Raw genomic sequence first — 27,964 nt, 5'->3', positions numbered from 1 at the left:
ACGTTTCCAGTAACGTTATTTACAGTACTTGCTTCCTTTAGTCACAACATGACCACAGCATCATTAGTCACTCTACAAATAACAGGTGAACAACCTCCATACAAATGTTTACAACGTAGTGATATACACCGTTGAACAGACGGCAAACAGCACACGGGACAGAAGAAAAACGCACAAACCGGACGCTTGTGATTCATAATAAAAAAAATCTACTTTTTACAGGCAGCCCTTTTGATTGCACATCTTGCTCTAGTATATCAGGCTTCTGTTTACAAAACCAAACACTGGAGTGCATAAAGAATTGAAACTTTTAGACCCTCATACCTTTAAATATCAACAACCACATGACACACTATGTACACATTTTGTTTCTTTCAAAGTAGCATTTCTGCAGCTTGTGCAACGAGTTTCTCACGATCAGAAATATAGAAGTTGTGATAGCATTCTGTCTGAAGTTGGGAACACTTAAATGATTTAAAGCCCAGTTTAGCAACAAACACTTTGAGGATCTGTTCTGTGATAGACTGAAGAAAGTCTGGGTAAAGTAGTTATTTTATTGTTGTAAAGGTTTGTTTGAAATAGTTTCACACTGATCTTATACCTGGACACAAATTATTACTTAAACTTGAATAAGTTTGTTTTTTCTAGCCCCAATAAATATTTTTCTTTAAGCTTTCCGGTAGTTTAACCCTCTGGAGTCCATCTATTTATTGAAAATACACGTTTTATTTACAGTAATAACTTTATTTATATATGATATGTAGACAAGCTGAGACAGCCAGTTAAAGTTCAATCATAGGAGCTTTCACAGTGTGACATTTATGTTTCTAGACCATTTTTAAAATGTGAATTTTCTTTCTACAATGAAAACTATTACTATTCTTAATTAACATGCAAATAGACTGTTTTGTAGTTTTATTATTTATTGTTTTTTCTGCTGTTTTGTGTGTATAAATGGTTAAAAAAAAGAACATATCCATAGACACCTGTCTTTTGTTTGTATTTTTGGTTCCTGGCAGCTTTATACTTAATTAAAACAAAATGAAAAATCTGACTGGTAGCCAAGTTTGTGTGGAGAAAAAGGAGCCATGCATGTGATGTAAGGACAGACTGAAAGATGCTAAACAGAGACAGAAATTAATGCAAAGGAAGTTGACAAATTTGAAAAAAAATCTCCTGGACTTCAGAGGTTTAAGCTAAATAGTAAAAGTAAAAATCTGTCAGTTAAATGTGTTTCATTGAGTGTTCCCACCTTCAGTACAAAACATGCATGCATACTTAGCTCTATGGCTGTATATCCTATTTTTTTGTTTCTTTTTTCTACCTCCAAACTTTGGATGTCTTTGTAGATAAAGTGCAGGGAATTCCAAAGTCTCTCCAGCTCCCGTCAGTATTGCCACAGAGTGCATCATCACCATGGAATAAAATCCTCCCACACGGGCAGCTAATGCCTCAACAGTCCACACACTTTGTTCTGATGTGCATCTTATTCCTTGAAACTACAGTAAGTCAACTCTTAAATCTGTCGGCTTTTAGTCTTTTTTTGACGCTCAACTTGTCACCTCATATTGCAGTGGTACCAGCAAAGGACAATTCCAAAACACTCAAATTGTCACACACCGTTAACACTGCTTTGGCACCACAATCTATATGAATACAAGACAATGACCTCAATATACATGTCAGAAAATAAAAGTTTGGAGTCAGGCCCATTTACACAGTTCATCTCCAGCTGTATTCAGTCTTCTCTCTCTTCAGTTGATGCTCTCCTCCCCCAAGTAGTCCAGCTCGGTGCTGGGCTTGTCTAAGTCCATGTCCATGTCCATGTCCATGTCCATCATCCCTCCTGCAGTGTGCTGGAAGTTTGCTGCGATCTGGTCGAAGGTTTTGCCCCGAGTCTCCGGCACCCGGAAGAATGTGAAGATGAGGAAGAAGAGAAGGAGTGCTGCGAAGATGAGGAACACGTACGGCCCACACAGATCCTGGGGGAGGACGGTCCAGATTAAGTTTTTATGTACTATATCTTTGCAATAAATTAATTTGATCATTCAGTATTCCAGGTTTTTTCCTCAATTAACTTGTTTTTGAGAACATGGCCTCACAGGAATCAGTGAAATAGCCATGGATTCGCTTAACTCAAAATCCGTGGAATAGCCACGGAATCACTCAAATTTCCGTGAAACTGACACGGATTTCGCTACAATGCAAGTTAATGACAGTCATATCCCGTGGCTATTCCAACATACAAAGTGATTATGTACATTCACTGAGTGAATATTTAGGAAATAAAACATATATTTCTCACTAGAAATGTGATCAAAATCCATTTTTATGCAGAAACTAAGTCAAAATATTGATTTTTTCACTAAAAATGAGAACAAACATAGCTACACATGAACTCAAATTGTTAATTTAGTGTATCACTTTTTGTATCGATACGCTTCTAATGCACAAGGTCATCAAAAACTATTTTTCTTCATAAAGTATGAAAGGAAAAATGGATATAATGATCTGTTGTAATAAAAAAAAAAAAAGAGATATTCAAATACACAGCCAGCATGAAATAACATGGGAAATGAAAGTGGGTCATTTTCGACCCATGTTGTGCATTAGAAGTAGATTATATGTTGTGCATCAAAGAGTTAAAAAATATGCTTTAAAGGAGGGGTCTCAAACTCGCGGCCCTCATGACGATATTTTGTGGCCCCCACCTTGATATGAAAGTTTAATGTGAGTTTTCTATGAATGGTACTTTACTGTGTTGTGTGTGGAAGGTCCCTTTAATTACTTTTTTTGGTAATTTTGTGTCTTTTTAAAAAATAATTTTGTGTCTTTTTTAATAATTTTGTATCTTTTAAAAAAATAATTGTGTCTTTTTTAATAATGTTGTGTATTTTTTTAAATAATTTTGTGTCTTCTTTGGTAATTCTGTGTCTTTTTTAAATAATTTTGTGTCTTTTTTTAAATAATTTTGTGTCTTTGGTAATTCTGTGTCTTTTTTTGTAATTTTGTGTCTTTTTTTTGGTCATTTTGGGCCTTTTTTAAGTAATTTAGTTTTTTTCTGTCATTTTTTAAAAGATATGAGCAGGAGAAATCCACAACATCTACTCAAGGTAATAAATACTCACAGCCACATATTGGAAGCACATGCCGATGATGAAGTTAGCGGTCCAGTTGGTGCAGCCGGCCACGGCCATGGCGGCCGGCCTCGGGCCCTGAGAGAAGAGCTCCGCTACGAAGAACCAGGGGATGGGACCCGGACCGATCTCAAAGAAGGCAACGAAGCCAAAGATGGACAGCATGCTGACGTAGCTCATCCATGGAACGCTGTCCTATCAGGGGAAAAGAGATAAAAGGGTTCAGAAGTTAGCAGAGAAAACACTAAACAGAGCAGGGAGCTTGTATCTTTGAGAGACCGACCAGCAGAGCCAGAGCCATGGTCATGATGACGGCACTGAGGCACATCCCACCAAGTCCCATCATGTGGAGCGTCCGTCGGCCCATCCTCTCGATCAGGAAGAGCTGAAAATAACCAGGAAACAGGGCTGTTATCCTCAGTAGGCAACTGGAGATAAAACTAGCATATTCCACTTTGTGCTATCTATACCAAGGTTATAATAGTTTTGGATTTTTCATCAGTTTTAGTTTTAATTTCGTTGTGAATTTTTGTTTTCAAATTCAGTTAGTTTTAGTTAGCTTTTAGAGTGAGTTTTCTAGTTTTAGTTTAGTTTTTATTTTTTGGAAATGCTTAGTTTTAGTTTAGTTTTTATTAGTTTTAGTTTTAGTTTTAGTTTTTATGTAATGGGCTAGATGTTGGGTGCCAGATTCAAAGAGTTCATAATAAATGTTTCCTTTGTTTCCTTTGGTTTATCATCTCAGCCCCAATAAGGTTATTAACTCTTACAGTTCTGGGTGTTTTGAATTTTGGTTCGAGTATAGACATCCCAGTCTCAGTAAACATATTTACCATGTGTTGCATGTTCCAATAGAAACACTGAATTATGAATGAAAAAGTTGACAAAAACAAAAACTAAGGATATTTTCACTATAATTTTAGTTAGTTTTGTAACCACGCAATACAGTTTCAGTTAGTTATTGCTTTTTTTTAAAAAAAAACTCTCGTTTTTATTTTTATTTCAGTTAACGAAAATGTTTTTTCAATTCTAGTTTTCGTTATTTCGTTTTCGTTAACTATAATAACCTTGACCTATACGTCAGAAGACTTTGACATTTTTTTATTTAAATTGTATGAACCTCAATGAGGAAGTGATGATGATTTATTAACCTTCATTAGGTATTGGCCACACCTTTAGATGCGGTAGCTGCAAAAATTGTAGTTAACTGCCCAAAAATGTATGATAGAGTTTGTATTACTAAAGCAAAAAAAGGTTATAAAAGGTTTAACAGTTACATAATAGGTACGTTTGTTTATTGTTCTGTTTTCTTTGGTTTCTCTTTCCTCTTATGCCTTATGCTACCTAGACATCAGAAGACTTTGAAAAGATTTGGAAAAGACTCCCGGAAAACTATCAGCTCACACCTGCTCACATCTAAAGACAAGTCAAAAACTGGTCTCAATTTTCTTATAAACGTCTTCTATACATGATCTGATAGTTTTCCGGGAGTCTTTTCCAAATCTTTTCAAAGTCTTCTGATGTATAGAAGACGTTTGTAAGAAAATTGAGACCAGTTTTTGACTGGCTAAGATCATTAATAAACATTCCATGGAATAGCCACGGGATATGACTGTCATTAACTTGCATTGTAGCGAAATCCGTGTCAGTTTCACAGAAATTTCAGTGATTCCGTGGCTATTCCACAGATTTTGAGTTAAGCGAATCCGTGGCTATTTCACGGATTCCTGTGAGATCAGGTTCACTATGGACATGTACCTTTTCAAAAAAATATTACTAGATTTTGCCACCTTGAGTGGTACCAAAAAGTCAAATTTTGGCCTTTGTTCCATGGACTATATAGCCTGGCTAACACCAGACTAATCTCAAATGAGATTTGGTCTGGAAACCAACCGTTCATTTCTCCGTAGAGGAGGTGTGGTTTACGATCCTCCAGAGCCGTTTATTGGACGCTTAGAATGTCTATCAAAGCGTCTGTAGGTAGCTCTTAGCCAATCAGATCAGTTATACCAGATGACGTAGTAGAGCAACAGAAATGGATGTTTGTTGTGTGTGTGTCTGTGAGAGAGTGTTGTTTGCTGCTTTGCTTCTCCAGTTCTCGCTTTCTGCAAGATTATTTATTTTCACGCTTTATTCCCCCTCATGTCATTCAGCCACACACATCCACTGATTTTATGGGCAATAAACAAGCTGCTGCGGGTCTCTGGGGGCTCCGCTGTCCCCCGGCTCGTAGCCAGATCACCGCCGTTACGCTAGCGCTGGTGATTAGCGCCGCTACCGGTGATCTGGCTACGAGCCGGGGGACAGCGGAGCCGCCGAGAGACCTTTCGCCTTTCAACTTTCGCTCTAAACTATTTAAAACACCATCTACAGCTAAAGAGAGTTTCGTGTCTGCAGCAGCCACGTTGGATCCGTAAGAAAACTACAAGCTTCCAAAAGCTTCCAAGTGCCGAGTAGTAAACGTCATCGTCTTGCCGTCCCTCCCCGCTCTGTGATTGGATCCCTAAAACAGGGCTAAGAAACTGTCTTGGTTTCCAGACCGCCTGGAGGTTTGAAATTAAATTTGAGCGCGCAAGGCAGTATGGGTATACCCAGGCTATGGACTATAGGCAGTGTATTCTCATGTCTGATAATAAAGAAAACAAAAAGGGAACATCGACATGCTCTTTGATTCATTTTCCCACTCAAGAGAGGTAGTAATTGCACTACATTGGCTAAAAATCCTGCTTCTTGACCCATTTAATGACATTGAAACATCTTGACCTGCTAAACCAAACCTGACCTACAGTATTTGGATGTGGGAATGTTTGAGAGTCGGGCCAAAGAAAAGCCAGCCTGTTATCTTATTTGCTCTTCGATAACAGTGTTAAACAGTAATGGAGACACACATTGGCACAAAGCGCAAATGTAATCTTTATCTTGCTAAAATCACAAAAGATTAAACATTCATAATTAAATAATTTTAATAATGAGGAAGGAGGAGAGAGGTTTAAAAAGGCAGGATGAAGGCATGTTACTGACCGAGACCACAGTGAAGGCACAGTTGACCACGCCCGCTCCGATGGTGGCGTAGACTGGACTCTGGACTCCTGCTTTCATGAAGATACTGGTGGAGTAGTAGAAAATCTGACCGGGGGGTGAACAGATACGTTAATAATACACTGCACTGATTCACTGCCCTTTATCAGATTTTATGTAAGATTTGTTGATGTCACTCATGCAACAAAAATGTAAAGAATACTGTGATTTTCTTGCTTTAAAGCAGGGGTCTCAAACTTGCGGCCCGCGGGCCAATTGTGGCCCTCGTGATGATATTTTGTGGCCCCCACCTTGATATGAAAGTTTAATGTGAGTTTTATATGAATGGCACTTTACCGTGTTGTGTGTGGAAGGTCCCTTTAATTACTTTTTTTGGTAATTTTATGTCTTTGTTAAGTAATTTAGTATTTTTTCTGTCATTTTGTGTCTTTTTTTTTTTGTAATTTTGTGTCTTTTTTGGTCATTTTGTGTCTTTTTTAAATAATTTTGTGTCTTTTTAAAATAATTGTGTGTCTTTTTTAATAATTGTGTGTCTTTTTTAATTATTTTGTCTTTTTTAAAAATAATTTTGTGTCTTTTTTGGTCATTTTGTGTCTTTTTTCTGTCATTTTGTGTCTTTTTTGGTTATTTTGTGTCTTTTTTTGGTCGTTTTCTGTCTTTTGAAATAATTTTGTGTATTTTTAAAAAATAATTTTGTGTCTTTTTTTAGTATTTTTGTGTCTTTTTTTAAAAATAATTCTGTGTCTTTTTTTTGGTCATTTTGTCTCTTTTTTTAAGTAGTTTAGTTTTTTTCTGTCATTTTGTGTCTTTTTATTGTAATTCTGTGTCTTTTTTGGTAATTTTGTGTCTTTTTTTTAGTAATTTTGTGTCTTTTTTGAGTAATTTAGTTTTTTCTGTCATTTTGTGTCTTTTTTTGGTATTTTTGATACTGCATCCAGCGGCCCCCAGGTAATTAAAGTTTGAGACCCCTGCTTTAAAGTGAAGCTAAATGAGCCGTCTGACTCACTGCATTGATCCCAGACAGCTGCTGGGAGAGCTGAAGCATGATGGCGATGGCGATGGATTGTCGGTACAAAGGAGAGCGAAAGAGCTCCAGGATGGAAACCTTCCTCTCCATGTCCATCTTCCTCTTCTCCTCCTTCATCTCCGCCAGCATGCTGCCCACCTCCTGCCGGCCCGTCAGCCTCCTCAGGCCTGCACACAGACACATGTATGGAGTGAGGACTGAGAGGTAGAGCTGCACAATTAATCCAATTTTAATCATGATCACGATTAAATTAACTTGATCGTTGGCGATATTTCCATTTTAAACCTCTGAAGTCCAGGAGATTTTGGTTCAAATTTGTCAACTACCTATGCATTAATTTCTGTCTCTGTTCAGCATCTTTCAGTCTGTCCTTACATCACATGCATGGCTCCTTTTTTCCACACAAACTTGGCTATCTTTTCAGATTTTTCTTCCTCTTTCTTTAATTAAGTATTAGTTTAGTATAAAGCTGCCAGGAACCCAAAATACAAACAAAAGTTTCTATGGAAATGTACCAATTTGTTTTACTATTTATAAACACAAAAATAGTTCAAAAACAAAACAAAAAATTTCAGAACACCCACCTCTCTTAGCTTGGTGCTCCTGGCAGCGGACGATGTAGAGGAAGCGGGGGCTCTCGGGGCAGAAAGGAAGAAGAGCCATTTGAAACACGGCCGGCACGACGGCTAAACCCAACAGAACTGGCCACAAGTCCTCCACGCCCAGTAACGACTCCAGACCCAGGACCTGCACAGGGAGAGGGACCACGTGTTGGGATAGGGCTTACAGGTGAACTCAGGTACACATTTGTTTATTTAATGCAGGGATGGGAAATTTGAAGTGGCCCTCAGTACAACTACATGCATTTGAGCATGAAATCTTAAAAGTGGAGTGTAAAAATGCACAAAATTACTTCTTGCAATGGTGGTTTAAAGTGTCCAAATATAACACGGTATTATTGGGCAGTACAAATAAGGACTATTAAATTTTATTTTGCAACAAGAGATATTCCACAATGGAAAGAAATGGAAGATGAGGGTTTGCGTTTGCCTTTTAACCGTGTATTTTTACTCTGATACAGCAGCAAAATTGATAAAACAAACCACTAACCCGATTGTCAAAAATATGGTAAAAGTATGGTTTGAAGTACAAAAATTTAATTTAATTTATTTATAAGTCAATTATCTCAGTACACTCCTATTTGGGGAAATCAGCGTTTTATACCAGGAAGAGCAGATGCTGTATTTAGAAAGTGGGCATTAAAGGGACTAGAAAAACTTCAAGATCTGTATATGCCCAACTCCAACGACATGTTATCATTCGAACAAATTAGGCATAAATATGACATAGATAAAAAACATTTCTTTAAATTCCTCCAACTTAGGAATTACATTAGGACAAGCCAAAATAGTCTTTTAACCAGACCTCCAATTTCTAACTTGGAAAAAATTGTATCTAAAAACAGCTTAAGTAAAGGTGCTATAGCAGAGCTATATAACTATTTTTTATCAAATTCGGTTGAGAATGCAGATCTAAAACGAGAAGCGTGGAAGGAAGATCTGGGTACAGACATATCATTAGAGGACTGGCAATCTATATGTAATAAGGCTCACACCCAATCAATCAACACTCGATTTAGACTATTGCAGTATAAGTGGTTGATGAGAACTTATATCACACCAGTTAAATTAAATAAATATAATAGGAATATCCCGGATGTGTGTACAAAATGTACTGAGGTGAAAGGGACATTATTCCATTGTGTGTGGCAATGCACTAAGATAAAATCTTTTTGGCAGGAGGTTAAAGAGGCAATAGAAAAAATTATTTCAAAAAGCATTTCAATGGATCCTGCACTTTTTGTCTTAGGACTTTATCCAAAAGGTCACAAATACAACAAAAGTGAAAGAATATTAATAGATATGTGTCTGTTACACGCTAAAAGGGCCATTGCAATGTTTTGGAAAAAGACCAGCAGACCGAATGCTATGTATTGGGTGAGGCAAATGCTCACAACTTTTCCTTTGGAGAGAGTGACATACATACGAAAAGGAAGGCAGGATTTGTTTGAAAAAATATGGGAACCGTTTAAAGTGTTTGTTAACGGTATTGATCTGACAATTGACAATGAAGAAGAATAAGCAGTCAGTTAAGTAAACCTTAAATCAGGATTAATGAGTTCATGTACCTGCAATTGTATAAGGCATTGAATTATGAAATGTTTTGTGGCTGAGAAGTGGATGTTTGTGATGTGTATGTGTATAGTCCATTTGTAATCTTGTTTTGTTTTGTTATGTAAGAAAATGTCAATAAATATATTGTTTAAAAAAAAAAAAAAAAATACTTCTTGCAATTAATGTTGGTCTGCTGTTCTTGCACTTTAAAAAAGTAAATCACAGTAAGTGGTTATTTTTTATTTGCTTCAAACCTTTTGTATTCCTAATTATACTGTTCTACATGCATTTGAGCATGAAATATGTTAAGTTACTGCACTGTAAACAAATAGACACAAAATAAACAAATAGACTCGAAATGAACAAAAAAAAGACACAAAATGAACAAAAACATGAAATCTTAAAAGTGCAGTGTAAAAATGCACAAAATTACTTCTTAAATCAATTAATGTTGGTCTGCTGTTCTTACACTGAAAAAAAAAAGAAATCACAGTAGTTGTTTTTTTTAATTTGCTTCAAACCTTTTGTATTCCTATTTATACTGTTATACATGCATTTGAGCATGAAATATGTTAAGTTACTGCACTGTAAACATATTTAAAATTGCAGTTTCATCATATCTGGTTAAGTGCACGCTCCTATATGTGGCCCTGTGGTAGTGAACATGAAAAACTGTGGCCCCCTGCAGCATTTAAGTTGCCCGTCCCTGATATAATGGGACCCTGCAGCTGTCTCACCTGTGCGATGAGGATCCCAGTGACTATAGCCAGTTGGTGCAGCGTGCCCAGCGCCCCTCGCAGGCTGGTAGGAGCTATTTCACCAATATACATTGGTGTCAAACCTGATGCCAACCCTGCACAGAGGAAGAGACGGAAACCTTCTATCAGCAAAAAAGTCCATGCTATTTATTAGTATTATACTGTTCTCAAATATAAAATAAAAAGAGAGAAGGGTGGAGGGCTCACCGCAGTAGGCACCAATGACAAAACGTCCCAGGATCAACATTTCAAAGGAGCGGCAGAGTTTGGACAACCCCATCAGAGATCCACCAACGAAGGCAAACATGTTGTTTATGAGCATAGCTTTCCTCCTGAAAATAAAAAATACGGACAAGCATATTTACAGTGTTACATATTATCACTTTAAATCTTAATTTGACCCATTTCATTCTCAAAGAATCCTGTTTATTTTCAACAAAAACGAATATTTATAATCCGAAAGATTCGTATTAACTTTTTTTCTGTTTAAAATGTATTGATTCATTGATTGATTTTTTTTTTTTTTTAAATTGAAAAAAACCCACACTCTTCTAAAATCACTTACAGCCTAAAGCACTGTTGGTAATGTAAGTGTTTAGGCAGCATAATGACTTTTTGGGTGGAATTTTTTTAATTTTAAATAAATAATAAATGTACAGGCCAAAAGAACACATCTCGTATTTTAATTATCAACATGAAACAGTAGATTTGTCTATAGTCTGAGTGCTGTTTGATATACAAATACAATATATATTAGAATGAGTGGATATATCCCAGTTCGCCTCCAGAGGGCAGTGTAACACTAAACTACTGAAGACTTTACTAAGCTGCTTTAGTGTGTGTATTGAGCTGATTCAATAAATAAAATGTATCAAAAAAAAATAAAAAATAAAAAAAATAAATAGGAAAAATAAATACATGAATATTTGAATCTATAAATAAATACATGTTAAAATAAATATGGAAATAAATAGACAAATGCTGAAATACTAATAATAATATACTAAATTTCATTATTTTATCTATTTCTGTCTGTATGTTGATGAAGTCAGAGGTCCTAACATTTACATTTATTTTTCTAATTTCTGTATTTTTAATTTTTTTTTTTTTTTTTATCGTCCTCCACAAACTGCACTGCAAAAAAGGTGTGTCTAAAAACAAGATAAAAACAATAAATCTGAGTGAAATTATCTTGCTGCATGGACAGATAATTTCACTTGACAAGATTTATCAAATTCTTTTTTTTTCTTTTTTTAAATTTTGTGTCTTTTTTTGGTCATTTTGTGTCTTTTTTTTTAGTAATTTTGTGTCTTTTTTTGGTCATTTTGTGTCTTTTTTTTTAGTAATTTTGTGTCTTTTTTTGGTCATTTTGTGTCTTTTTTAAGTAATTTAGTTTTTTCTGTCACTTTGTGTCTTTTTTTTGTAATTTTGTGTCCTTTTTTTGGTCATTTTGTGTCTTTTTTTTTTAGTAATTTTGTGTCTCTTTTTTTGGTCATTTTGTGTCTTTTTTAAGTAATTTAGTTTTTTCTGTCACTTTGTGTCTTTTTTTTGTAATTTTGTGTCTTTTTTTAGTAATTTTGTGTCTTTTTTTGGTAATTTTGTGTCTTTTTTAAATAATTTAGTTTTTTCTGTCACTTTGTGTCTTTTTTTTTTAGTAATTTTTTGTCTTTTTTTGGTCATTTTGTGTCTTTTTTAAGTAATTTAGTTTTTTCTGTCATTTTGTGTCTTTTTAAAGTAATTTTGTGTCTTTTTTAAGTAATTTAGTTTTTTCCTGTCATTTTGAGTCTTCTTTTGTAATTTTGTGTCCTTTTTTTGGTCATTTTGTGTCTTTTTTTTTGTAATTTTGTGTCTTTTTTTGGTCATTTTGTGTCTTTTTAAAGTAATTTAGTTTTTTCTGTCATTTTGTGTCTTTTTAAAGTAATTTTGTGTCTTTTTTTGGTCATTTTGTGTCTTTTTAAAGTAATTTAGTTATTTACTGTCATTTTGTGTCTTTTTTTTTTGTAATTTTGTGTCTTTTTTTGGTCGTTTTGATGCTGCCTCCAGCGGCCCCCAGGTTATTTGAGTTTGAGACCCGTGCACTAAACAATAAGACCTGCTGTTGAAAGGAGCTGAATTTAACACTGGAGACTTGAGTTGCATCTAAATCACTTTGACCTCAGAGGTCACGGCTGCTCCCATTGTCTTTACCCGCCGCGTCGCTGCTTTTTTTAGGAAGACCTTGTCCTGAGTGCACCCGAGCTGAACACCAGCACCCTGCCAGCCCCCCCCCCCTCCCTCCCTCCCTCCAGACCCACTGCTGCCAGCTCCCTTCAGATCCCCTTTCAGCCAGTGGAAGCTGTGGTTCAGGTTACAGAGGGAAACTGGGTCGACCAGGAACATCCTGGGCAGAGTTTCCTCTTTGGACTTTGGGATCCATTTTGGATCCATGCAGAGGTGGAAAGGAGAGACAGATGTAACGTAGCTCACTGGAGTATTTTACCTGATTGTCTAAGCAAAAGATGGCACACTGCAAAAAAGGTGTGTCTAAAAACAAGATTAAAAAACCCACTAAATCTGAGGGAAATGATCTTGCTGCATGGACGGATAATTTCACTTGACAAGATTTCATAAATTAAGATTATTTATCTAGGAATAAGCATGTTGAACACTTAAAATAAGAAATTAACTCTTAAAACAAGATAAATTAAAGCTGCAAGCAGCGATGAACTGGCCCGAGCAGAGAGCACTGCAAAGACGAAAACACTAAATTACTTTAAAAAGACACAAAATGACCAAAAAATACACAGAATTACCAAAAATGACACAAAATTATACAAAAGACACAAAATTATACAAAAAAGACACAAAATTACCAAAAAAAGACACAAAATTATTTAAAAAACACACAAAATTACCAAAAAAAAGACACAAAATTACCAACAAAGACACAAAAGTATTAAAAAAAGACACAAAATTATTAAAAAAGACACAAAATTAATTAAAAAAAGACACAAAATGACCAAAAAAAAAGTAATTAAAGGGACCTTCCACACACAACACGGTAAAGTGCCATTCATATAAAACTCACATTAAACTTTCATATCAAGGCGGGGGCTACAAAATATCGTCAGGAAGGCCGTGAGTTTGAGACCCATGCTCTACAGCAGGCATGTCCAAACTATTCCACAAAGGGCCGTGTGGTTGCAGGTTTTCGTTTCAACCAAGCAAAAGCTCACAGTTTGACCAATCAACTGTCTGAAGACTGAGATCAGTTGATTAACTGAGTCAAGTCTGGTGTGCTGCTGCTTGGTTGGAACGAAAACCTGCAGCCACACGGCCCTTTGTGGAATAGTTTGGACATGCCTGGTCTAAACCTTATTGTCCTGTGTGTTTGTGTGTTGTTGTTCTTAATTTGTTTTATGCTCTATGGGAGCTGCACTCTAATTTTTTTGTTGTTTCTATGTACAATGACAATAAAGACTATTCTATTCTATTCTAAATATGTCACTGATGTGTCTGGTCCCGTGTGTTTCCTACCTGCCCAGCCACTCGGAGATGAAGCCCACACAGAAGGAGGAGAGCATGCCTCCGATGGAGAAGATGGCCACGGACAGGGACCAGAGGGAGGTGAGGGTCCCGGTGGGGATGGGCTCTCCATACCGCTGCACCCAGGTAGCGTTGTAGTCCGCCTCGATGATCTGCAGGAACAGAAGAAGATGCATAAGAAAAAGGCAAGTTTAGGTGGTAGGTTTGTGGTAATTACAGTTAAAGTAACCCGTTTATAATCACTCTATAGGGATGCACGATATTGGATCTTTTACCGATACCGATATTCTTTTCCTGCACAACTAATACCCACAATCAGGGCAAATTTGGCCAATTTCCCAGTTGACATAATAAGTAAACATAACTTGTGTTCACTGGGAACATGTGAAAAGTGAAACTGTACAGCAATTAAACCCAAATTGAATAAAACTACATGTACCTTACAGACTGCTGCTTGAATTCAAATTTAACTTAAAACAGGAGCCCAATATGTGACGACTCAATCTGCACTGTGCAAACAAAATCACAAAAAGTACAAAAAATATAAGTAGCTTCAGCCCCTAATCAGAACATCAATAAATAGGTGGGCTCAGACTACTGCACAACTCTATGAGCTACAAACAAGGTGCAGCAGAGAGGTGATGTCATTATTTAATCACATTATTATATCGGCATGTTGGCTGATGTCCGATAGTTCATTTTCAAGCCAATATCGGCCGATACCGATAACGTGCCGATAATATCGTGCATCCCTAGTCTACAGTCTGCACTGTAGAAAAAAACCTGTTGTTTTTACGGTAAAAAACTGGCAGCTGTGGTTGCCAGAACTTTACCGTAATAAATACGGTGCATTTATTTGTAATAAATGATATTAGCACTGTTGATTTCCCGTGTAAAAATAACGTTTTTCCATCAAAAGAAACGCTGTTCTGCCATATAATTGACAAAAAAATACTTAATAAATGCTGCATAATTTATAAAGTATTTTATTTAGTACTTTAATTTATTAAAGATTTTATCATTAAATATTACAGTATATTTTCATGGTGTTTAGTACATTTAACAGTTAGAAAAAGTATTTTTACAAAAAATAAATGGAAAAATGTTGGCTTGTGTATATATTACAGTATATTTTTGTGTATTTTACAGTGGAGTAATGTATTTTTTTTTTAAAACAAACTGTAAAAAAAGGTGTTTTGGCTGATATATACATTTACAGTGTTTCATTGTTACTGAAACTGAATTAACCCATTTATCATTTTACGGTCTTTTACTGTCGTGGTTTCTCAACGTAAAATCTACAGACATTTTTAACAGTGTGGGTGAAAAAAAGGAACGCTCAAAACAAACAGCCTGCACATGTATTGATATATTATTATACCATCCTCATTGTCTGTCGTTTTTTCTGTAGAAATGCCACATGTGGGCAGTGTTTAACAAGCTACAACATGCACTGCAAAAGCCACCTCTCAAAAAGAAGAAAAAAAAGTACAAAAGTACAAAAATTAGGTGTATTTTGCTTAAAAATAGCAAAATGATCTGCCAATGGAACAAGAAAATTTGGCTTGTCAAGACTTTCCAAAATAAGTAAAAATATCTAATCTCAATGAACCCACAAATACCTTAGAATTAGTGTATTCTTATTAATAAAAAGTGCATTTTTTAAATTGTTGTTGTTAAATGTTTCATGTTAAATGTTTAAATATCAAGTGTCAGTTAACAGCAATGTGCCAATGTACTAGTTAATTACATACACACATATGACTTCTTAGTTATGCTTGAAATAAGAAATGATTACTTTGAAATAGCAGTTTTATACTTGTAAGTGTTGCTGAAACAGCTTTGTAACTTTTGATATTCTAGTTTCAAGCATGTATTTACTCAGTTTAGGTCATACAATCCCAGTAACAAGCTGTAATATTATTATTATTTAGATAATTAAGGAGCAAAATACTTAAAACAAGTGAAACAGTCTAAAATAAAAACTGCTGACTAAGAAGAACTGTCTTATCAGATAAAAAATAAGCATATAAAACCCTTGATCTAAGATATTTCATCTGACTTAGATTTTAGTTTTTGCAGTGTGCTCTAAATAACGACTTTCTGCTGCAGCCTTTTTGGTGTTTTCTACTGTTTAGAGATTTAAAATCTCTTTAGCAGTTGTGACCCTAATAACTGGAACTTAAATCAGCCATTTTCCATGAGAAACACTTGGGATTCACAGCAGGACATTGAAAATGTTCACATCAAGGTTGTTATAGTTAACGAAAACTAACGAAATGACGAAAACTAGAATTGAAAAAAAATTTCATTAACTGATACAAAAATAAAAATGAGAGTTTTTAAAAAAAAATGATAACTAACTGAAACTGTATTTTGTGGTTACAAAACTAACTAAAACGAACTAAAATTATAGTGAAAATGTCCTTTTTGGTTGATATTAAATCTATTTCATCTATCTGGTTTTATGACTTAATAAACTTATTGGGGCTGAGATGGATCAGACAAAGGAAATAAAGGTTTAAACATTTATTGTGACTTTTTTTAAATCTCTCACGCAACAAATACCCCATTACAAAAAAACTAAAACTACCACTAAAACTAATGAAAACTAAACTAAAACTAAGCATTTCCAAACAATAAAAACTAATTAAAACTAACTGAATTTGAAAACAAAAAATCACAACGAAATTAAAACTAAAACTGATGAAAAATCCAAAACTAGTATAACCTTGGTTCACATGACCCTTTTTACACTTAGAAGTTTACCAGTGCCACAATTTTACTGCAGTTGAAACGGCTTATAGTGATCACAATTACAGTAATCAGCTGTTTGTTAGATAAAAAAGCTAATTCCTAAGATGTAGTAAAAAATGATTTGCTTATAGTAATAAAATAGGCTGCTTACAGTGTTCATTATGGGTCTTTTCATACATATACGGGGTAAAAAATGCTGTAATTGATGTTCTTTTTTTTAACTCCTATAATACATTACCTCTGTGACTTTAAACTGTGTGAGAGTTTATTTCCAGGAATGTTAAAATACCAACAAAACCAACTCACAGCTGTGGTTTATAGCTTATTTGCACGACTGATGTCTATATTTATATACAGCACAAACATTTTTTTGGGCAAAAGCCTCATTATAATTTGAACTAATTATACACTGTCCAGTTATTTAATTTGCACACTAATGTGAAAAACATTTAAAGTAGCTGTATGTAGCTTGAAACTGTCAATAAAAAGTATTTTTAATAGCAAAGCTGCCAGTTTCAATACTTAATATTCATGTTATAAATATACAGAAGTCAATTAGATGGTAAATCTGCATGAGAAATAAAAAATAAAAATATTTTGGTTATAAAAAAACATCCACTTGACAGATGTGATCACAATCAGAGGTTTCCCCTGAGCTTAAAGTACAATAATATAAATTTAAAGGAGTCATTAACACAGAAAATAATCTATATGGAGGATGCACAGTGCAGAAATTATAATGGAGGATAAAATAAAGAGATTTATCCTGAATATTAAGAACAACCAACACTTTCTAGAACAGCTCTATTGTATTGGCAGACAAAACTGTCACACACACATAAAGAAAGCAGCTCAGCTTCTATTCTGGTGCTGGTGTCTGTGTGAAACGACGTCAGCCGAGCGGTTTCAGTCGCTGCAGGTCAAGACGACCCAGAGACTCTCAGCTGTCTCTGGCTCCATTCATGTCTCCCTGACTGGGAGCAGGAGCACACTGCAAAAAGGTGTCTAAAACAAGATAAAACACTAAATCTGAGGGAAATGATCCTGCTGCCTGGACAGATAATTTACCTTGACGAGATTTCTTTAATTAAGATTATTAAATCTAAAAATAAGCATGTTGAAGGCTTAAAATAAGAAATTAACTCTTAAAATGAGATAAATTAAAGCTGCAAGCAGCGATGAACTGGCCCGAGCAGACACTTACTTGTTTCTTACCAAGATAAAAAAACAACTTTGTTTTAAGGGTTAATTTCTTATTTTAGGCGTTCAACATGCATATTTCTATTTCATATTCTATTCTATTTTGTCTTTTTTTTTCTTCTTTATGTGTCTTTTTTTGTCTTCTTTGGGGTCTTTTTATGTCTTTTTTGTGTCTTTTTGTGTCTTTTTTGTGCCTTTTTTTGGTCTTTTATGTCTTTTTTGTGTCTTTTTTTGGTCATATTGTGTCTTTTTACATCTTCTTTTGGTCACAAATTGACCAAAAAAGACAAAAAATATACAAAAGAGATGAAGTTAAAACTGCAAGCAGCGATGAACTGGCCCGAGCAGAGTGACCTGACAATTATTTGTTTCTTACCAAGATAAAAAAACAACTTTTTTTGTCTTTGTGTGTCTTTTTGTGCCCTTTTCCTGCCTTTTTTGGTCTTTTTGTGTCTTTTTGTGTCTTTTTTTGGTCATATTGTGTCTTTTTACATCTTCTTTTGGTCACAAAATGACCAAAAAAGACAAAAAATGTACAAAAGAACTGGCCCGAGCAGAGCACTGCAAATTATTTGTTTCTTACCAAGATAAAAAAAAACTTTTTGTGTATATTTTTTGTCTTTTTGTGTCTTTGTGTATCTTTTTGTGTGCCTTATTTTTGTCTTTTATGTCTTTTTACATCTTCTTTTGGTATCTTCTTTTGAAAGAGATGAAGTTAAAACTGCAAGCAGTGATGAACTGGCCCGAGCAGAGTGACCTGACAATTATTTGTTTCTTACCAAGATAAAAAAAAAACAACTTTAGATTTAGAAGTGTTAGATCATTGATATTGTTTTAAGAGTTAATTCCTTATTTTAAGTGTTCAACATGCTTATTTCTAGATTAAATGTAAGAAATCTTGCTTCTTTTTTGCTTTTCTTTTTGCAGTGCATGCATACACTTTTGCAGTGCATGCATACACTATCAGTGCAGAAATAAATCACACATTGCTCACATGCAGTGCTGCAATATGAGCAGCAGAGCAAATCAGGTGAAAAGGTCAAAAATCATGTGCCTCTAATCTATATATGTATATGTCTATATGTATATATATATATGTATATATAGCGTTTTATTCCTATGTGCACCATGTTGCCTTCTGAATGTGGCAGTAAACTAATCTTATAACCCTCCCTTTCATTATAAACCAGACAGAAATAACCCGCCTTTTCCCGACACACCAGACATATTTTGGCATTACTCTGTTTCCATAAACACAACTAAGATGCTAAACAAACTGTCAGACCAGCTCTCCTGTCTCCTCTCTTTTTATATTAAGTGCTCATGTGACTCCATGGCATTTATCTTTCACATCATGTGCCGGGGATTGTTTTCTAAACACCATCAGCTCCATTTGAGGCACATGTTGTGACACATCGTAAAAATATCAGGGAAAATACCCTGATGTCCAGTTAAATGTCAGTGTGTGTTTTCCTCCCGCATCTTACATCAGCACCTATTCTAACACACCTCACACCACACTTTGGCGCCAGTTTTTCATGGGATTTTCATGGCTACACTCTAAGAAAAGAGTCAATTTTATTGAGTATAAGTAACTTATTTCACTTAAGTCAGACATATCGTAATACAATATTAAGTTTCATTACCTTAATACTTCTCCTTGTTAAGTGAAGGCAGAAATGCTTCTCCAAAATCAATATATTTCTGAGTTAAGACATCTTTCTTCATTTAAGTTATCAACTTAATAAACAACCTGGTCCCACAGGAATCCGTGAAATAGCCACGGATTCGCTTAACTCAAAATCCGTGGAATAGCCACGGAATCACTCAAATTTCCGTGAAACTGACACGGATTTCCCTACAATGCAAGTTAATGACAGTCATATCCTGTAAAATAAATATATTCACTGAGTGAATATTTAGAAAATAAAACTATTTCTCGCTAGAAATGGGATCAAAATCCATTTTTATGCAGAAAATAAGTCAAAATATTGATGTTTTTCACTAAAAATGAGAGAACTGTCCGCCATGTTTTTTGTTCTGACCTCCGGGACCTTGAAAGTCACGTGACTTGGAACAAACCAATGGGAAAAAATATCCATCTGTCATCAACTTGCATTGTAGCCAAATCCGTGTCAGTTTCACGGAAATTTGAGTGATTCCGTGGCTATTCCACGGATTTTGAGTTAAGTAAATCCGTGGCTATTCCATGGATTCCTGTGAGACCAGGTTCTCATATGATGTATACATTGTACATGTCTGATTCTGAATGTCAATAAAAAATAAATTACACAAAAAAAAATCCCCCCAATATACTGCATATTGCATTTGCAATAGCAGCCAAAATTACCCCAATTAGATATTTTGGTCTGCTCTATGTCTGTCTAGTTTTAACTCTTTTTAAGGATTTTTAGTGCACTTATTTCAGAAACGGTTTCTAAGTATCAACTTATTATTAAGTTTTTCCTCTGTGGGCCATCTACCCTGTTATTTTTAATGAGCTGCTCCACGTGGTCTGAGGCTTCTCATCTTGCTGAAGCTAATCTGAAGCCCAGGTATTTGCAGCAGTGTGACTCTTTAGCCTAGATCTCCAGCAAGAATATGAATCAGGATTTACATCAAGATGGCTACGCAGAGATTCTGAAGTTTGCACTACTTGCTGTTACCACCAAGGTTATAATAGTTTCATCAGTTTTAGTTTTAATTTCATTGTGAATTTTTGTTTTCAAATTCAGTTAGTTTTAGTTGGTTTTTAGAGTGAGTTTGCTAGTTTTAGTTTAGTTTTTAATTTTGAAAACGCTTGGTTTTAGTTTAGTTTTTATTAGTTTTAGTGTTAGTTTTAGTTTTTTTGTAATGGGTATGTGCCTTTATTTCCTTTGGTTTATCATCTCAGTCCCAATAAGGTTATTAACTCTTACAGTTCTGGGTGTTTTGTATTTTGGTTGAAGTGTAGACATCCCAGTCTCAGTAAACATATTTACCATGTGTTGCATGTTCAAATAGAAACACTGAATTATGAATGGAAAAAGTTGACAAAAACGAAAACTAAGGACATTTTCACTATAATTTTAGTTAGTTTTAGTTAGTTTTGTAACCACACAATACAGTTTCAGTTAGTTACCGTTTTTTTAAAAACTCGAGTTTTTATTTTTATTTCAGTTAACGAAAATGTTTTTTCAATTCTAGTTTTCGTTATTTCGTTAGTTTTCGTTAACTATAATAACCTTGGTTACCACACTGCTACACTGAGGCCTGTGCTCCTTGCTGTTCACTGTGGCAATACTACTATTTTCTCCAACTATTTTCACCATCCTGGTGCTTCGTTTTTACCTTCTGAGGTGCATTGATGACTCCGATATTGTATCCAAACTCCAGAGATCCCAGGACGGCAGTGAAGACTGAGAGAATAAAGGTTCCAGTCAAAGTCTGGAGCACAAACACACACAAAGAAACAGAGAGAGAGAGAGAAATACAGGTAGTTTCAGAACAATGAGTGTAAAGATAATAACAAGAGAGCAGCAGTGTTTGGTTTCATCTACTAAATATAACCGTGATCCTGATGAGAGACAATCTCGTTAGTGCTCTTCATGACTTCACAGGCGACTTTACAGTTGACGGCTGAACTTTAACTTCCCTCCAGTTCCCCGTCTGCGAACAGGCAGCTGTCGCCACGGTGACAGACGATGAGACCTTGGGGAGACGAGGTCTTCCCCTCCAGCAAAGGTTGTTTCAGTCAAAGAGCCGTTTGATTAATTTGCAGATTAGTTAACTCTATGGAGTCTTGGACTATTCTGTCCATTTTTGAATCCTTTTCATGTCTTTTTTGTGTCTTTTTTTGTGTCTTTTTTTGTCATTTAGTGTCTTTTTTGGTCATTTTGTGTCTGTTGTGTCTTTTTTTAGTTATTTTGTGTCTTTTTTTGTCATTTTGTATCTTTTTTGGTCATTTTGTATCTTTTTTGGTCATTTTGTGTCTGTTGTGTCTTTTTTTAGTTATTTTGTGTCTTTTTTGGTCATTTTGTGTCTGTTGTGTCTTTTTTTAGTTATTTTGTGTCTTTTTTTGTCATTTTGTATCTTTTTTGGTCATTTTGTATCTTTTTTGGTCATTTTGTGTCTGTTGTGTCTTTTTTTAGTTATTTTGTGTCTTTTTTGGTCATTTTGTGTCTGTTGTGTCTTTTTTTTAGTTATTTTGTGTCTTTTTTTGTCATTTTGTATCTTTTTTTGTCATTTTGTATCTTTTTTGGTAATTTTGTATCTTTTTTGGTAATTTTGTGTCTGTTGTCTTGTTTTAGTTATTTGTGTCTTTTTGTGTCTTTTTTTATTTTTTTGTGTCTCTTTTGGTCATTTTGTGTCTGTTGTGTCTTTTTTGGTCATTATGTGTCTGTTGTTGTGTCTTTTTTTAGTTATTTTGTGTCTTTTTTGGTCATTTTGTGTCTGTTGTTGTGTCATTTTTGGTCATTTTGTCTCTTTTTTGTCATTTTGTGTCTTCTGTGTCTTTTATGGTTATTTTGTCTCTTTTTTGTAGTCATTTTGTGTCTTTTTTAGTATTTTTGTGTCTTTTTTTGATGCCATGAAGAAGTCATGCTCCGGTGCTTTTGTGGACTCCAGAGGGTTAAATAAAGACAGAAGCTCCCGACAGCTTTAGTTACTTTTCATATTACGTTTCTTTATCTTCATCATTATCAGCATAATTACCATCATCTTGCCAACCTATTGTATTTTATTGTACTTGCTGTGACAACCTAATCTATCTATCTATCTATCTATCTATCTATCTATCTATCTATCTATCTATCTATCTATCTATCTATCTATCTATCTATCTGTCTATCTATCTATCTATCTATCTATCTATCTATTCTTCCTGTCCAGTGAAAACCAGTGATTCTGAATGTTTGTGATAAACTTAAGGTTAACGTGTTCCTTTATGTGTTGACAAAACTCTCCTACTTCTTAAGTGACATAAACTACTTAAGAGCCTCTTGGATCAGCTGAAAAATGCATAATCAGAAAGCTGTTTTTCTAATGAAAAGTTTACTTTTTGGAGGTTTTCACAAGACAGCAAAGCTACAAACATATCATGATCATATAGAATATGATGCATTGCTTTAGATCATGGGTCTCAAACTCGCGGCCCTCGTGATATTTTGTGGCCCCCACCTTGATATGAAAGTTTAATGTGAGTTGAATGGCACTTTACTGTGTTGTGTGTGGAAGGTCCCTTTAATTACTTCTTTTGGTAATTTTGTGTCTTTTTTAAAATAATTTTGTGTCTTTTTTTGATCATTTTGTGTCTTTTTTTAAATTATTTTGTGTCTTCTTTTGATAATTTTGTGTCTTTTCTATATAATTTTGTGTCTTTTCTAGATAATTGTCTGTATTTTCTAGATAATTTTGTGTCTTTTTAAAATAATTTTGTGTCTCTTTAAAATAATTTTGTGTCTTTTTTAAAATAATTCTGTGTCTGTTTTGGTCATTTTGTTTCTTCTTTAAGTAATTGAGTTTTTTTTCTGTCATTTTGTGTCCTTTTGTGTCTTTTTTTCATAATTTTTTTACGTTATTCTGTTTTGTTTTTTTAAAGTAATTTAATGTTTTTTCATCTTGTGTGTTTTTTGTCATTTTGTGTCTTTTTTTGGTCATGTTGTTTCTTTTTTAAGTAATTAAGTTTTTTTCTGTTATTTTGTGTCTTCTTTTTTTTGTAATTTTGTGTCTTTTTTGGTAATTTTGTGTCTTTTTTAAGTAATTTGTTTGTTTTTTCTGTCATTTTGTGTCTGTTTTTGATCATTTTGATACTGCCTCCAGCGGCCCCTGCTTTAGATTAAACTACCCAACAGTCTATAAAGGAGTTAAAATAAGCCCAACCTTAAAATGCAGCACAAACATTAACATTTTAGTGCACGATGAGTACTTTTACTTTTCATGCCTTTGACTTTTTAAGACTTTTAAGTTTAGTTTTGAATGCTGGACTTTTTCTATCAGTGGAGTGTTTTCACAGTGTTGTGCATAAGTTAAAGATTCTTCTAATTGTGCTGTTTTTAGTCCTGTTGTATTCTATGGATCAGTCAGCGAGGTTTAAGTTTGTCTTTAGTTAGCATGTGTCCATAATACTGTGTCTTGACCTTGCTAGAGTCTCCAGATAAGTGTTGTTTAGAATTCATGGACCAAAACAAGGGTGTGTGTGTGTGTGTGTGTGTGTGTGTGTGTGTGTGTGTGTGTCCTTGCAACAGAAAAGGTAAAACATCAGAAACAGCCGCCTGTTTTGCTCTGTTACACTTCATGTTACCATGTTGCATCTCATTAAAAATGCCATAGTTGAACATTCAGTAATTTGTTTACTTGTCACCAATCATAAATTCTGCTCCTAAGAAACTCATAGATTGTGTTTGCTTTTTGCTTTGTTTGAGTTTCCATGCTCACAGCGTTTATATCATGGGTCTCAAACTTGCGGCCCGCAGGCTAATTGCGGCCCTGGTGATGATATTTTGTGGCCCCCACCTTGATATGAAAGTTTAATGTGAGTTTTATATGAATGTCTCTTTACCGTGTTGTGTGTGGAAGGTCCCTTTGTTGCTCCAGCTGGAGCTTTGTTTCACTCGTTCCTATGACGACGTTAACAAAAAGAAAGGTAGCTGCTACCGGACCGTTTATTATCTGCCGTGTTGTTGTTACCGGAAGAAGTGGAAATGTTATGTAATGTAATTTTGTGTCTTTTTTTGGTCATTTTGTGTCTTTTTTTTAGTAATTTTGTGTCTTTTCTTGGTCACTTTGTGTCTTTTTGAACTAATTTATTTTTTTTCTGTCATTTTGTGTCTTGTTTTTTTAGTAATTTTGCATCCTTTTTTAACTAATTTAGTTTTTTGTCTGTCATTTTGTGTCTTTTTTTTAGTAATTTCTTGTCTTTTTTTTGTCATTTTGTGTTTTTTTGAACTAATTTAGTTTTTTCTGTCATTTTGTGTCTTGTTTTTTGTCATTTTGTGTCTTTTTTTGGTCATTTTGATACTACCTCCAGCAGCCCCCAGGTAATTTGAGTTTGAGACCCCTAGTTTATATACATATTATGTTGAAGCCAAAATGTCTGAGCTATAATAAACACGTCCCTGGAGCATCAACCTGTTCACACAGACAACAGTCTCCCTCTATCTCTTGTTTCCAGATTACAAAGAGATTAAACCATCCAGAATCACAGGAGTGACACTTTAAACTCTTACATCCACCTGACCTAGAAATCATTTCAGAAAAGAGCTGCAGGAAACACACAGCGTGGGCATTGTTCCTGAGGGTGAGAAGGAACCAGTCAAACGAGGTTCCCTAACAAGCAGTACTCAGTACTCAGTACTGAGTACTGAGTACTCAGCTCTGACCTGTAAACTCATATATTTGGCTGGTCAAGGTCACTGCTCAGGACTAAATAAGGGCCAAAGCTGATGTGGGTTTTCTTCACTAGAACTCTCATAAACAATTGTTATTGTTTATAGTTTTGCAAAGTTGCAAAGTGCTGATTGTTATTTTCAAAATTGTTCACTAACTTAATGTAAATGCTAATATAGCCCATTGGTTTGCATACATTCAATTAATATACTACAAGATATATATATATTTTAATGAGCTGGGATAAATCAAAATGATCTTATTTCATATCGACACCCAAGTAAAAAAAATCATTTGTGTCCAACAATGACTTCGGCTATTATTTTAGGAAGGTGACGATATTCCTTTTTTCCAGACCAGTCAATAATTTTTAAATTATCTGTTGGATAGTCGAAGCAAACTGCAGTTCAGCACAGAAAAACGTAGATTTTCTCCTACAGTTTTTGTGTTTGACGGAGATAAACCCGTGCGTAAAATCTCTCCAAATACCAAAAATTACGCACAGAAGAAAAAGAACGTCCAGCCGTTAAAAAACAAACAAACAACAAGACAGATCAATATGTTATGAATAAAACTCTTAAGGTAAAGATTACCTCCCCTCCGAGTTGCTGAAAGCCGGCCGGCATGACTTTGGCTGCTCCAAGCACTCAGTGGAGACTTGATGACAGATGCGTCTGGTGCCAAACGGAGACACGTGAAGCTCCTCCAAAAGGACAACAAGCCCCGACTCAAACCTTCCGCACTTTGGCAACAAAACACGAACGGAAACGTAAAATCCAAAACAGAATCCCACCGTGATCCGTGTGCTGCGTGCTGTGCTGCAGGCTGTCCTCTTCTCTTTGAACTTTTTGTGTTGTGTCCCGTCCAGCTGGGATAGAGTGACAGACGCGCACCCACGTGCACGCCTCGCTCCGTATGGAGAGGCTGTCCGTGGAGGGGGCGGGGGGACGGGGGCTGCTCCGGCCCCGAGAGGCCCGGTGGGCTGATCTTGAGGTGCTGCAGCAGAGGTCGAGACGCAAGCAGGAAGCTCTTTTGACCTTAACTACTATTGGCTGAAGGAAGACCATAAGACTATTACTACTACTACTTTTCATTTTATTTTACATTGCACTTATTGGGGGTTTTTTTTTTAACAGCGAAGGAGCATCCACACTGCAAGAAAGCCAACTTGTATTTTTTTTGGCTTAAACCGTGATTTAAGTTGGTAAAACTTGGAAATATAAATTACTGACATTTAGGGCAATAATGTAAGTTAGCACAACAAAGGAAGCCAGTTGTCTGCTCAAGAACAAGTTGGTGAGTTGTTGTTACTTATATCTTTAAGTTGGGGTTCACAACAAGGGACAATAGTTCTGCAAATTTTTTGTTAACTCTTTCTTTGTTGTGAAATGCGTGAAAGCGGTGAAATTCATTAGCGAAAGCTAGCGGCTAACTAATACTAGCGGCGCTGTTGTTACAGCTACAAGAGTAGCCATTAGCGTATCAATGCTAACTCAAAATTGTGGTCGCAACATTAGCTGACATTTCATAGCGGCGTTACAATCATGTGAATTCAGCACATTGCAGAAGTAGGCAGAAGTAAGGATTAAAAGTTATTACAGTGTACAATTATAAGTTCGTACAATTTACAGTTGATTTGACAAAAATCGGAATTCAGAGTTGAGCAAACTCAAAAACAATTATATTAGAATAAAAATATAATAATACAGGTGCATCTCAGTAAATTAAAATATCATATAAAAATGTATTTATGTCAGTAATTCAATTCAAAAAGTGGAAATAACACATTATATAGATCCATTACACACATAATTTAACATTTCATGTCTTAATTTATTGAATTTATTCGAATTATAATGATTGTGGCTTACATTTAATGAAGACCTAAAATTCAGAGTAAAAAAATTTAATTTTACAAAAGACCAATTTTAAAAAGTATGTTTAATATGGAAATGTATGGAAAAGTATGTCAATCTATATGACTCAATACTTGGTTGGGACTGTTTGACTTGAACTACTGGAAATGGACTTTTCCATGATTTTATTCAAATTTTTTGACATGCACCTGTACATTTATATGAGGTGTAGTATTTTTCCCTTTTTTTAAAAAGTTTTTGTCAGTTTAATTATCAATATTACCCATTAATTTCACTTTCTTGGACATGCATACATGTCTCCCTACATTTCCTTGAATTTATTTAATTTCACTTTGGCCACATTGTTTCTTCAAAGCAAGGCAGGACACAGTTTTCCTGTCGGGGTTCTGGTTTTTATCATGAAGGAGAGTGCTGTGATTACATATAAGATTCCTCTTTAAATAAACAATAATGAGTTCATGAGTGGGAGGCTTGCTGAGGGCCAAATTTGGTCTCAGGCCACTTTTAAAAGCGGTGTTACATAATGTCGACTGACCTTTTGAAGAATCACAAACACAAAAACTACTCCTACTCTTACTTCTCCTTGGTCATGAGGTAAAATAATGGCAGTGCACAGGTGTCGGACCTTAGACGAACTCGCGTCACAGTCCGACACGCCACCAGCTATGACTCATCGTTTCTTATGGACAACAGAGAGGGGCTCGTCTTGACTCCCAGGCTGCCATTGTCTGTCTTCCCAGCAGCCATAAATCCCTTTCTATTTCAGATCACATGCCAAAGGGGTCACACACCATAGTTCACCCCGTTCCCAAAGCCCTCCCCCTCTGTTGCACACAACAAAGCTTAATCCTCCTCCAGCAGGCAACAGGTGGACCCTAAATTTGTCCTGTGCTGTCCGAGTTCGAAGTGAAAGGTGTGGTTTGGAGCTGGAGTGACGGTGTGTTCGAGGCGGGGATTAGGGGGTGTGTTGTGGGAGGGTAGCGCTGGGCGGGAAAAGTACAGATCTGACAGAGCTGAGTGGAAAAATATCTGCTCTAGATCTCTCAATCAAATGATTGTAGCGGACACACCTCCACATCACGCCACTCTCTCCTTGGAGCTGCCGCCT

General features: G+C 35.3%; 1 protein-coding gene across 1 annotated transcript; it reads right to left on the bottom strand.

The window, feature by feature from the left end:
- Positions 1 to 16: 16 nt before the first annotated feature.
- Positions 17 to 26,072, bottom strand: LOC131989922 (solute carrier family 2, facilitated glucose transporter member 4-like). Its single transcript, XM_059355284.1, has 11 exons — positions 25,573 to 26,072; positions 20,945 to 21,040; positions 13,649 to 13,809; positions 10,340 to 10,464; positions 10,112 to 10,227; positions 7,785 to 7,947; positions 7,180 to 7,367; positions 6,156 to 6,260; positions 3,421 to 3,522; positions 3,129 to 3,332; positions 17 to 1,982 (listed from the first exon to the last, which is right to left on the bottom strand). Exons 1-11 carry the CDS (start codon positions 25,603 to 25,605, stop codon positions 1,755 to 1,757), a joined length of 1,521 nt encoding a protein of 506 aa, XP_059211267.1. The 5' UTR covers positions 25,606 to 26,072; the 3' UTR covers positions 17 to 1,754.
- Between the last annotated feature and the right edge of the window lie 1,892 nt (positions 26,073 to 27,964).

This window comes from Centropristis striata, chromosome 17, assembly GCF_030273125.1.
Source record: "Centropristis striata isolate RG_2023a ecotype Rhode Island chromosome 17, C.striata_1.0, whole genome shotgun sequence".
In the NCBI taxonomy this organism is placed as follows: domain Eukaryota; kingdom Metazoa; phylum Chordata; class Actinopteri; order Perciformes; family Serranidae; genus Centropristis; species Centropristis striata.
Note: the sequence above shows the minus strand (reverse complement) of the source record. Positions and strands in the feature narration are given on the sequence as shown.